The sequence below is a fragment of the Aphidius gifuensis genome, linkage group LG6 (genome assembly GCF_014905175.1).
Source record: "Aphidius gifuensis isolate YNYX2018 linkage group LG6, ASM1490517v1, whole genome shotgun sequence".
Classification (NCBI taxonomy): Eukaryota; Metazoa; Arthropoda; class Insecta; order Hymenoptera; family Braconidae; genus Aphidius; species Aphidius gifuensis.
This window is the reverse complement of record NC_057793.1, coordinates 12,178,014-12,192,176: the sequence shown is the minus strand read 5'-3', so window position 1 is coordinate 12,192,176 and position 14,163 is coordinate 12,178,014. Positions and strand designations below refer to the sequence as shown.

Here is a 14,163-nt window from a genome sequence, read left to right as displayed (position 1 = left end):
TAATTTTATCGAAAAAAAGTGATAGTTTTACTGTAAATAACTTATGAGTACAAAAGAAAGAATAGTATACATTTGAAAAAAACATGTATTCTTAGAAAAATCTATAGTAAGATTGAAATAGGACAGTTCGTTTATCAATAAATAGATATAACAATAAAAAAGATAAATTATTATATTTATATCATATAAATTCAAAAATCGTTTAAACCTTCTTTGACTTACCAAGTCTTGAAATGGTTTGACCAGGACGAAGAACCTCCACTATCTATCTATTCGGCAGTTTAAAGTATACAGTACTTGTATACAGTATCGTAATTTCAAGAACTCGAGCCCCGACCACTTTGATACAGAGAGGTTGTACTGTATATACTATATATATATGTGGCATTTTTAGACAAACCACAGGGTTTGTGGCCTGACCCTTTGTGATTCTGCTTATTTTTTGATATGTTGTAAATTTTTCCAAAAAACCAGAAACTTGAAAACAATAAAAAAATCCCCGGCCGGGAATCGAACCCAGGGCTTTTGCTTACCAGGCAAACGCCTTGACCTCTAGACCACAGAGCTTCTTATTTTTCTTAAGTTTAATCTTTCAAAAATTTCAAAATTAGAAAAATCGAAAAAAAATACTTCCCATTAAGCGCTCACTCTATTGAAAGGCTTAAAATACTTTTGTTTTTGAGTCCTCGAATCTATAAATAAAAATTGAGCTTTCGAAAGTGCTTCAAGTGCAAGTGCTAAATAACTAGGTTTAAAAAGTACATGTGCAGTTGTAAAATCTTCAAGTACTAATTGTTTATCTGGTATTCTTTTCTTTCAGTACCATAACTGAAACGAGATAAGACAACAGATAGCATCGTTTTTTTATATATACAATATATTGTCAGCAACTTGATAATTCATTAGTAATAATATATATTCTCACATGTTTTCTAATTCATCTAGTGCTCCAAGTAATACACGTGCACCTTCATAATGTAAATATTCAAAACCATCTTGTCCAAGATATAAATGCATTTTCCGATATAACGTTGGTAATGCCTCAAGATCTAATGCTTTCATACGGTTATGTGGTGTCGATAGCGGCACATAATACGTAAAGATTCGATGTCACGTAACGTGTCTTGATATCTTTAACCTCGAGACGAACTTTCCGAAGGCCACGGGCTCAATTGTAAACCTATTCGTGTTGCCAGCGAGGGAAGCGTGCTGCGCATGTCCGGGGCGATAAGTGGGAAAGCGCGAGAAGAGGAGTCAAAGCTCGCAGTAGCTGAGCACTCTACGCTGTCGTGAAAGGACACAACTTGTCTGGCTCTCGAACGCAGCGTTGCCAACCACCCCATAATTATGGGATTTTTCCTATAATTTCAACTTCGATCCCATAATCCATAATGACTATCCCATAATCAATAATTAGTCATATGACCTACAATGAGAACTTTTTTCTCCTTGAGTCCTCTTTTTTGATGTGTAAACATCTTTAGGCGCGGGTTGGGTATGAGTAAAAGGAAAAAACATAGAGTTTAGACGTCAGATCCGGTAACGGATCTGGGCAGGAATCCATTTTCTGTCAGTCTACATTGCGCCTTGCAGCGCCATGGTAATCGGTCGGTAATCGTTACCGTCAGGTGTTCTGTAGTATAGATGAATTTAAATGCGCGTATTTATATATTTAATTTATTTATTATATGCGCCGTTGTATATATTAGTATACAAGTATTTTATTTGTATTTATTAGTTATACTTGCATTTGTTAGGCGAAGTAAAGTTCATATTATACATATATATACATGCATATGCAAGTATTTTTCATTTACGAGATTAATATACCTATTATTATTATTTATATAAAATGATATTTCCTAAATTCAAAACATAACATTGAATTATTATACAATATTAATTTATTTATAATATTGACTAATTTTATGTTTTAAAAAAAGAGAAATAGACATTAATGTGTTAGTTTGAAAGAGAAAATTATTATTGTAATTGTACAGAGGAATTTCAGGAGATATTATCATAACCGAGACAACATTTTTTTTTATTCGGTTTTTATAGAAAATTTTCTCACGATTACGGGAAAAATGCGGAAAAAATTCCTACGAATGCGCAAAGTGGTTAAAAATGGAGTTGAAATATGGAAAAAACGGCTATTTATCGGTTATATATCGTATAGTTATTGAAATAACGATTAATTCTCAAATTTAATAATGGCTATCAATGAATCTCGTCAAGTAAAAAAAAACGTCAACATAAAAAAATTCGAATAATTTTCGAGTTATAATAACTTATATATTTCGATATATTAATTTTTTTTTTTTCTTTAATATTAATAAAGGCAATCGATAAAACTCGCCAAGCTAAAAAAAAAGCCCAAATAAAAATTTTTATATCTCGAATAGTTATCAAATTATCGATATTTTTTTTTAAATGTATACATTTTTTTTTTTTTTCAAAAAAAAAGTGGAAGTTATTTTTTTTTTCAAAAAAAAACTGCTAATTATTGATTGTCGCGTATTGTTAAGCACGAATATAAATTTTTTTTTCGAAAATAATGAATATATCCAAGTTTTTTTTACTTGGTCGCTAGGTTTTTTACTTAGCTATATTTTTAACTTAGCAATATTTTTTACTTAGCTATATTTATAGCCAAACACACAATATCTACATAATTTTACCAGCTATATCTTTTACTTAGCTATTTTTTTACATGGCTATTTTTTTTACTTAGATATATATTTATAGCCGAACACACAATATCTATATAATTTTACCAGCTATATCTTTTACTTAGCTATATTTTTTACTTAGCTATATATTTATAGCCAAACACACAATATCTACATAATTTTACCAGCTAAATTTTAACTTAGCTATATTTTTTACTTAGCTATTCTTTTTACTTAGCTATATTTTTTACTCAGCTATATTTTTTACTTAGCTATATATTTTACTTAGCTATATTTTTTTATTTAGCTCCATTATATTATCAATTATGAAAAAAATTATCATTAACTCTAAAAAGATATCGATAATTCGAAAACTATTCGCGCGATCAAAAAATTGTATTTATTTTTTTTTCTCCTTGATGAGTTTAATCGACTTCTATTATTAAATTAATAAAAAAAAAAATCGATATATCAAAATTTTATAAAATATTATAACTCGAAAACTATTCGAGATATCGAATTTTTATTGAAGACATTTTCTTCTTCCGACGATCTCTATTGATTACCATTATTAAATTTGAGAATTAATCGTTATTTCAATTACTATACGACATATAACCGATAAATAGCCGTTTTTTCATATTTTTTTTCATATTTTTCATGCGCATTCGTAGGAATTTTTTGTAGAAACACGCCGAAGATGTTTACACATGATAAACCCGCGAGTCTAGATGGCTCACAAATTTTTTTTTATTTTTAATTGAACCGACTGTCGATACTGTGAAACCCTGATAAAGTGCATTAATCAGCGCGTAGCAGCAATTAAAAAGTTATAATATTTTTCAATAATATTATCGAGTCGAACGATCACTACTTTTTCTTGACTGCTCTCTATAGTTCACGAATGGTTCTCTATATATCGTTTGGATATCTTGTAGAGGTTTTCTATGTATAAAAAGTGAAGTCCTAGTGAAACTCTGTCCGATTTCTAATGAAGGACTAATACTAATGATCACGCTATATGGCTTTCTTATAATAATAATGATTATTATACTACCACTACATTATGATGTATGTAATTGTAGTTCAGGATAGATCGCTGTGAATAATAACAATAATGGTAACGTATGTGTAAGACCTGGTAGTCCTCCTGGTGGATTTCGGCTGTACATCCCACTGACAATACCAATATCACCATCAATAAATGGTAATTCCCCTGGTGGAAAAAATATCCCGCCAATATCCCGCCAAATATCCCGACATATCCCATAACTGACCCATTGGCGGGTTATGTATCCCGCTAATATCCCGCCACAATATATGGTAACCACCAATGCTTTCTTGGTGGGTTACATATCCCGCCAATATGCCACCACAATATATTGTAACCGCCAATGATTTCTCGGTGGGTTACATATCCCGCCAATATGCCACCACAATATATAGTAACCACCAATGATTTCTTGGTAGGTTATATATCCCGCCAATATGCCACCACAATATATTGTAACCACCAATGATTTCTTGGTAGGTTATATATCCCGCCACAATATATTGTAACCGCCAATGGTTTCTTGGTGGGTTATTAGCGGGTTATAGATCCCGCAAATATCGCGTCACATTCTAATGTCCCCCACGGAAATATTTTATAAAAATTTTGCAAAAATTATATAAAAGTCATTTTATAAAATCACTTTGTAAAATATGGGCAAAAAAATTAAAAAAATTATGTAAAAGATTTATAAAATTTTTATAAAAATTTCAATTTTCTTTTATAAATATTATATATATAATATATAAAAAGTTTGGAAATATTTTATAAATTTTTTGTAAAAATTTGACAGTTTATTTCGAATATTTTAACTCCCTCCTCCTCCCCCCCCCCTTTTTTTTGTCAAATTTTTATAAAAGAATTATTTTAATTTTTAGAGAATAATTAAAAAAAAAAACTTTTCAACGAAGAATCGAACCCAGACCATCTTGATGACAAGCCGGTGCTTTACCACGATGCCACAAATCTTTTAAGAATCTTCAATAAAAATGTACATAAGAATACTATTTTGTTAATTTCAATAACTTTTCAGTTTTAACTGTACTTTTCCATCGATTTTATACGAATCCATATAAGAGTAATCAGAATTTATTTTTCAACATACAAATATATAAGAATCGATTAAAAAGTATGTATCTTTTACATAATTTTTTTAATTTTTTTGCCCATATTTTACAAAGTGATTTTATAAAATGACTTTTATATAATTTTTGCAAAATTTTTATAAAATATTTCCGTGGGGGGTATATAAACGGTCAGAAAACAATGGCCCAGGGGGTAACCATGGGGTGCCACGGAACTGAATTCACCTAGGTCCCAAAATATTGTAACCGCCAATGATTCTTCGTGGGTTATTAGCGGGTTATATATCTTGCCAGCCCTGAAAATATCATACAACAAAACAATGGATCATTTCGGAAAAAGGTAGGACAATTTACACAGTAATTTTTTTAGTATCTTTGTATACATTTCATCATTAGGATTCATAAAATGATACATTTAAATATTAAATATCTCTATAATAATACATATCTTTCGAATTACCAATTCCTCATCTGTCCATAAAAATCTGGTTATCGACTTGGCACATTCCCCAGCATTTTAAAAAGATTTTGACAATAACTCTTACAATTGCTTTATCGTCATTATTATTATCAAGCACAGCATGACCTGCTTCAACTTCTGCACAACTGGAAACTGAAACAAATCAAGTTTTACTCATCCGCACAATTATAGACGGAAAAACGAAAACCGTTTTTTATTTTTATGTGTAATTTTACCTGATACTTCATTTCCGCTTTTTCTATTAGATGATACATTGTTTGATTTGTTAACCTCTGAAATGCAATGAAAATAAATGATAAGAAGCTATAAATGAAGTATTATCGAGTTTATGAAAGATTCATACCTAAAGGTAATTGTTCAAAAAGATATACTAGCTTTCGATCAGTTTCTTCTGTAAGAGGATATGCTTGAGAGTTGAGAAGATCAAAATATTTTTTTTTTTCACAACTTGCTTTCATTTTGAGCTTCTGATAACTGTACCTAATACTATCTTTAGGATAAAAAAACTAAATTAATGTTAAAATGAGTATGATAGTTTTTTTATTGAAACATGTGAAAAACAAATCTAAAGTTTGCTTATATTTATTTTTAATTAAAGCTATAGTTATCTTTTTTTTTCAAGCACTTACCAATAAACAATAGACATGATCAGGTCCAACTACAAGTGGTGACTGCCAATAAAACTTCATCTCTATCATAAATTTTCTCTGTCAAAAGAGGCATGAACTCACTACGAGTACGTTCAGCACCAAGTGCCAAAGTAATCGTTAAAAGTTTTTTGATCAAATTCAATCGCAGCTATAAAATAAAAATACGTTTATTAATTGTAATAAAATTAATTTTTTACTATATTTACATTTTAAACAAATTGTCGGTCAACTAATATGATGAAATTAATTGTAAAAAAACCACTGCAGTTGTAACCTCATTGTTACAAACACTTGTTGACTGAGATCGAGTTGTTTTTTTTTTTTTCAAACAAAAAACTTTGGAAATATTTAACAAATAAAAAAAATAATAATTATTTTACTTACTTGTACATTTTCATTTTTTAATTTATCAATCAAAACTGCAATCGGATAGACTGTCGTCCTTTAATGAGTCGGCTGCTGCCATTTTGCTCAACCACAAATTTACCCAAGCAAAATTTATTTATTCTCAGCGTTTTAATATGAGCCCTGGGCAAAACAATACTTTTTCCGTTGTTTTATTTGTTTATTTATATGTTTTTTTCATTGTTTATACACTAAGACACAACACTACAACTTTTTTTTTTAACGAGATAATGTATAAAAAAAATCTACGTTGCTGCTACGGATTATTAGGGGCTTTCTGTCACAGCGGACGACCGCCAGGAATACCTCCACTGCTTACAGTCAATACTCCTGTATATGTGTAAGTGTTACAGTGGCGCGTATATAGAAGTACATAAGGATGGTGAGCAGTAAAAGTGGTATTTCTGGCCATGGTCCGCCGTGGAAGGAAACCCGTAAAAACTAAATAACAAGCGGTGATCAGAAAAGCTTTGGATTATAAATGTGGGAGTGAATTTGACAATTTTTTTTTTTCGCTAAAGCAGGTGTAGGTGCGAGGGAGTTTGTATGTGGTTTTCTATAAACTAAACGGACACAAAGATCAGATTGACATATCATGAAAATGTTCAACTGATAAAAATACTCCTAGTTTGTCTGCTAAAAAATAGTCAAATGGATAATTTATTGATAGGAGATTTTTTCCACCAGGGTCAAATTGTACATTTAAATAAAACAACAACAATAACAACAACAACAACAACAACAACAACAACAACAACAACAACAACAACAACAACAACAACAACAAGGTTTTCGAGGGAGCCTCCTATGGTTGGGGAGAGGGGAACATAATTGATATGCTCCCTCATTTATCGTATTTTTATTTATATTCAGTGATTTTTCTTTGATATTTTTCTAGATTTTCCTTTATATTTACTGATATCTTCCCATATTTATCATTTTTTCCTTCTCATTTACTGATTTTTCTTTGATATTTTTCTTTATATTTAATCATGTTTTCCATATTTATCGTTTTGGTTAAGATTACGGGACTGAAAATATTTTTTAGGGAGGGGTGTCCACCATGGTTGAGGAGGGATTAGAAATTCAGAAAATAATTGAAGATAATGATGATATTAATAATATTGATATTGATATATTATTATCCTGAATATCAATACAAATAATTAGCAATATTTATATATGAATGTTATTGTCAATCTTATTATTATTATTATTATTATTATTATTATTATTATTATTATTATTATTATTATTATTATTATTATTATTATTATTATTATTATTATTATTATTATTATTATTATTATTATTATTATTATTATTATTATTATTATTATTATTATTATTATTATATTATTATTATTATTATTATTATTATTATTATTATTATTATTATTATTATTATTATTATTATTATTATTATTATTATTATTATTATTATTATTATTATTATTATTATTATATTATTATTATTATTATTATTATTATTATTATTATTATTATTATTATTATTATTATTATTATTATTATTATTATTATTATTATTATTATTATTATTATTATTATTATTATTATTATTATTATTATTATTATTATTATTATTATTATTATTATTATTATTATTATTATTATTATTATTATTATTATTATTATTATTATTATTATTATTATTATTATTATTATATTATTATTATTATTATTATTATTATTATTATTATTATTATTATATTATTATTATTATTATTATTATTATATATTATTATTATTATTATTATTATTATTATTATTATTATTATTATTATTATTATTATTATTATTATTATTATTATTATTATTATTATTATTATTATTATTATTATTATTATTATTATTATTATTATTATTATTATTATTATTATTATTATTATTATTATTATTATTATTATTATTATTATTATTTACACTATGGTTATATATAAATAATATTATTATAAATATCAATAATATCAATTATATCGTCGCAGTGAAGGATGAAGGGCGTGAATGCAAATTTATAAATTTCCGGGTTTTTAATTTATTTTTAAGGCTTAAAAAAGAAAAGGAAAAAAGTGCGTAACAACTTTTGATAAAAGATAAGGGGCTTATGTCCAAGGATTTATGTCTTTTTTCCGTTATCGAAATAATTTTTGATAAAAACTGAAGGGCGTTTTTCCAATTTTATTTGAAATTTATTTAATAGCAGGATTTTTTAAATTATTGATTGTTTATCGATAATTATAAATAATTTATTATTAATAAGGGAAACATAAAAATAATTACAAATCTTTATCTTTTATTAAAAATGATTTTGAAATGGAAAAAAAGGCGTAAGTCTATGAACATACGCCTTTTATCCTTTATCAAAGGTTGTTGATCCCTTCTTCTTTTTTTTTTTTAAGCCTCAAAATTAAATGAAAAACCCGAAAATTGCACTTACGCCTTTTTTCTATTAATGCAACGATATTAATAATAAAATTGATAATAATAACATTCGAAATATAAATACTAATAAGTATTAATATTTATATTCGAATATTATTGTCGGTATTAATATTATTATTATTATTATTCAGCGAGATATTCAGCGTGACATGCAACTACTCCGCAAGAAGTTTCGCTTCCCTCGCGCGTACTCGCAACACGCTAATTTTTTTTTATTATATAAACAATAATGAAAACGATATGATTCAATGGAGAGGCATCGGATAGCCTCGAAAAGCAGAATTTATTTTAAAGCACTATTTAAAAAAAAAATATATTTATAGTTATTTCATTCATAAATAATGTTCTCGATTCAAAAAGATTATTATAAAATATAGAATTGCATCCATCAGGACTTTTTCAAACACGTCTTATAAAAACGAATTGTGAAAAAAATGAAGGAAGTAATATACTTATAGAACTTGGAGGTTTTACTAAACACTGTTAATCTAAAAACATGACTGAGCAATCTAAAATAGCTAACTTGCCTATTCTTAAAAGTAACAAAAAAAATTAAATATCGAAATAAATATAGTAAAAGTTTATAAAAATATTCTCGAAGGAACTAAAACTTTAATAATGAATCATTCGCAGTGTATATCTGATTTACAAGATAATATACTTTTAAGTTCAATATAAAGAATGCAGCAACAGTAGGGTGGCCGTTAGTTTTTTTTTTCGAAAAATTCTGCTCCTAGATGTTTTTTTTTCAATCTGTGAAACAAAATATAGGCAAAATTTCAAAGCCTCATCTGAACTCTACGTTGCAATTGATACGTACTTAACTCATATTCGCTTACTTTTAAATGGTAAAGTTTTTAAAGGCTGTCACAATTTTCGTTGCTTTAAAGGCTGAGCCACATATTCAATGGTCCGACTCTCCAACTAGCGACCTCATCAACATCAAGTCATTTTAGAGTAGGGCAAATCCCCCCTTTTTCCGTATTTTAAATTGAGTAAAATAAATTAGGAGTGTAAACTCTCCCTCTCTTGTCTTCTAGACGTCAAAAGAGGCCAAAAATATAAGGCCATTTTGAAGGGCCATTTTTAAGAGGCCAAAAAAAATAAGGCCATTTTTTTCATGTACGAGGTTCAGATCGTCTTTTTTTTAAACTATATTTCACCATGTTGCCATGGTATTTACGGCAAGCTGAAATAACAGACGAACTTCCCGGCTCTGGTTATTTTGTATTTTTGAGTATTTCAGTTGCGTTGGTATTTGAGTTACGTTGATGATTGAGATATGTTTGATAAATAAATATAAAGTAAATGATTGCTTGTTTCGGTTGTTTTATTCATTGTTTAATTGTATTTTGTCCAGGTATGAATGTGTTCTGAGCACGATATTGTGTTATGCCTTTTTTCGGTTTTAAGGTGATTTGAAAACCCCTGATTTTATTAATTACGTTTTTGGATACAAATTATCATTACTATTTATGTTGGATTATTGGATTTTAGCTTTGTTTATTAAAAAGGACAATTTACAGGTGAAATGACGGTAACAAGCGGTCCAAGATAACTGGTAGAAATGTCATGTTACAAGACTTGTCTGAAAGTTTGCATACACTTGAAATTGAAGCAGCTACGTTAGCTGAAAAACGTTGCAAGGCCCGCAATGCTCCCACTTCTATGAATGATCGAAATGATCAAATTCTATAGGCTCAGCACCGTTACTATCATTCTACACAGTTTCTCACTAGCTCTGTATTGTTGACACTAGCGAACATAAGCAAGAATCTATCAAACAATAGATACAAAAAAACAAGATAGTCAAGTTCCCCAAGGTGCTCAAATTAATTGATAAATCAATGCATGGTAAATTGATGTTTTAATATGTTTTTATTTTATTATAACATATATTAATACAATTAATATTTTTTTTTTTTAAATTTTATGAAGAAAGAAGGTTTTTTGATTGAAAAAAGGTAACATTGAATATATATATATATATATATGTATTTAATTATATACAACTATATATGATATGATATAATTATGTATATTTATATATATATACAGTGGTGGTTTCGGGGACTACTTCATATATACAATGGTGGTTTTGAGGACATTTGGTGGTTTTGAGGACGGTCCTCAAAACCCCATTTGAAAAATATGCTTTGGTGGTTTTGAGCACTTTTTATTTTACCAGGTATAATTTTCATAAATTGAAATGTGAAGTAGGTATTACGACCGATTTATCTTCAATTGATTCCATCCTAAACTATAAATAGTAATGATTCGATGGAAAAATTCAATTATTGACCAAAATAAGAATTTTTTCGTGTGTCCCTGAAACCTCCATTCCAAGAACATCATTTTTCGATCTAATGGAGGTTTCAAGGACTTTTGATAAAAAAGCAAGATTACTGTGCTAAATGCATTTTTACGATTCAATTCAAACTACAAACATGTTTTCAGTGAATTTTCAGTATAAAAAAAATATCACTATGCTTTATAATATTTAACATAATTATATCTGTTTTAATATTGCATGTCCCCGAAACCACCAATAACTACCTTTTTTTTCACACAGAGGCAGTTTTGAGGACTTAATTTGTTGAACTCAATTCGATAGAACAGTCGAATTTATGAATTTCGATATGAATTTTCTGGCAGTTCTCAAGAAGATTATTCCCTTTTTATAAAATTCATCGTTGAAATTGCAATCGACTGGATAATGACTGTCGATTCGACTTTAATCTAAATGTCCCCAAAACCACCATTTTACGGATTTCGTATCTCCAGCTATTGGCAGTTTTGAGGACATTCTGTAAAAATAGAAAATGCACAGGAATATGCAGAAATAGTGTACTCGTTTTTAATAATCTTTACGGATATCTGTAATCTATAAGACATAAACACAAAAAAAATTGTTCATCAAATAATTGTTGAAAGTCCTCGAAAGCACCGTGACATACAATTTCTATAATTGTAGAATAGTTGTTTCGAGAACATATGCTAAAATTTGAATAATAAAAAGATATTATATTTGTTACGAGTTCTACTGAAGTTTTCTTTGTGTCCACAGAACGTAAAGGTTTAGAAATTTCATAGAACCTTTCTGATAATCTCAAACCATACTCAAATCAAAACGGAATCAACGACGTAATTTTGAGACGTCCTCAAAACCACCATACTACGAAAGTTTTTTATTCGTAGAACGGTGGTTTTGAGGACTTGCAGCCTATACCGGAAATTATAAAATAAATATTTCAAACTCGAAATAAGGCCATTCTTTTACACTGGAATTTAATATAGTCTTGATAATTTATTGGACAAATCAAATCCTAAAGACTATTACACGAGACCAGAATATAAGGAAATTCTCCGACGAAAAACGCGTTGACTGGAAAGACAGTCGTTCTGTATTTTTTCGACATGGAAAGTTGAGACAATCTTTCCCGGTTTTCCTGAATCTCAGAAATGATTGATCACTTTGAACCAGTAGCCTTAACGAGATACCGCCTTAATGTAGTAGCATTAGAAATTCTTAGATACCGTCGGGAAAACCAAAACTTAATTCGTTTCGATAACAATAACTGAAACTATTTGTTAGACAGTAAATATTTAGAGAAAGACCGTTGTCTATGTTACAAGTTCTACTCAAACTGTCCTGGTGTCGACGGAACGTGCGGGTTTCGAAATTTCATAGAACCTTTCTGATAATCTCAAACGATACTCAAATCAAAACGGAATCAACGACGTAATTTTGAGACGTCCTCAAAACCACCATACTACGAAAGTTTTTTATTCGTAGAACGGTGGTTTTGAGGACTTGCAGCCTATACCGGAAATTATAAAATAAATATTTCAAACTCGAAATAAGGCCATTCTTTTACACTGGAATTTAATATAGTCTTGATAATTTATTGGACGAATCGAATCATAAGGACTATCACATGAAACCAAAATATAAGAAAGATTCTCCGACGAAAAACGCGTTGACTGGAAAGACGGTCGTTCTGAATTCTTTTAACATGGAAAGTTAAGTCAATCGTTTCCGGTTTTCCGGAATCTCAGAAATGATTGATCACTTTGTACCAATAGCCTTAACAACGAGATACCGCCTTAAATTTAGTAGCATTAGAAATTCTTAGATACCTTCGGGAAAACCGAAACTGAATTCGTTTCGATAGCAAATACTGAAACTATTTGTTAGACAGTAGGTATTTAGAGAAAGACCGTTTTCTTAGTTACAAGTTCTACTTAATTTTTCGTGATGTCCACGGAACGTACCAATCCATAAACTTTTTCCGTTAGTGCTTTTAGGAACATGAAACCCAAACTGAAATTCATACAATCGTTAAGTATGACTTAAAAAATGGCCGCATTGTATGTTTACTTTCAGAACTCTTTAATTGCAAGTTCAAAAATTTTTCTTCTAATATTTTTTTTATTCTATGATATTTTTTCATTTTCTCTCGATTTTCTCGGTTTCAGTTCGCTTCGTAGAAGTAGATGATGTTATACACGTATTTCAAACAGTCATAACTCTGTACTCTATTTTCTATCATTAGTTCGATCAAGTTCTATGAAGAGCCTTTAAAACGACCAACATAATCTAGATAAAAAGTATAATAAAGGGGTTCGAGGACATCATGTAAGATATATAAATAGTGTTTTATCTTCATTAAATTCATGTTCTGAACCTTGTTTTCGAATTCTTCTTACATTACACGCAAGTGCTATCATATTTAATTTTTTTCAAATCTATGTTATCGATGCACGGATCTTACCCATATAAAGTCCTTAAAATCGCCTCTTTATAAGTTTCGAAAAAAAGGTATCAGAGGATATGAGGACTTCATGTAAAAATAATACAAAGAAAATGGCACCGTGACAATAGTATTTAACTTATGTTAATGTGGTCATTGGAATTCCGGGCAGAAAGTTCTCAAAACCTCGATTTCATAACTTTCGAAAAAAATCTATCGGAGGATTTGAGGACATCAAATTAAAACACTAACAACGAAGTCCTATCATATGGCCCTAACACATTTTATAAATTGTCATTCAATATAAGTATTAATCAATAGATATAAGAAATATTGCAACCGTCAAGGCAGTCACTGGGTTGAATTAAAGTGATAATTGAATTTTTAAAAGAAAAGTCCTTGAAACCTCCATTACATAGTTTTTTAAAAAAATCTATTGGAGGTTTTGGGGACATCAAGTTAAAACGATAACAAAGAAGTCCTATCATATGGCCCTGATACATTTTATAAATCATTATTCAATATAAGTATTAATCAATAGATATAAGCACTTTTGCTAACGTCAAAACAGTCATTGAGTTACTTTAAAAAGATAAGTGAAT

General features: G+C 28.7%; 1 protein-coding gene across 2 annotated transcripts; it reads right to left on the bottom strand.

Moving 5' to 3' along the window:
• Positions 1–5,045: 5,045 nt before the first annotated feature.
• On the bottom strand, positions 5,046–6,061 carry LOC122859490. 2 transcript variants are annotated; one of them, XM_044163105.1, is made up of 5 exons: positions 5,919–6,061; positions 5,633–5,795; positions 5,505–5,561; positions 5,269–5,421; positions 5,046–5,104 (listed from the first exon to the last, which is right to left on the bottom strand). In XM_044163105.1, the coding sequence occupies exons 1-4, from the start codon at positions 5,985–5,987 to the stop codon at positions 5,276–5,278; spliced, it is 435 nt and encodes a 144-aa protein (XP_044019040.1). In that variant the 5' UTR covers positions 5,988–6,061; the 3' UTR covers positions 5,046–5,104; positions 5,269–5,275. The 2 variants fall into 2 exon arrangements, 1 of the variants encoding a protein (XP_044019040.1); XR_006374353.1 differs by lacking the exon at positions 5,046–5,104 and having other exon boundaries at positions 5,321–5,421; positions 5,633–5,779.
• Between the last annotated feature and the right edge of the window lie 8,102 nt (positions 6,062–14,163).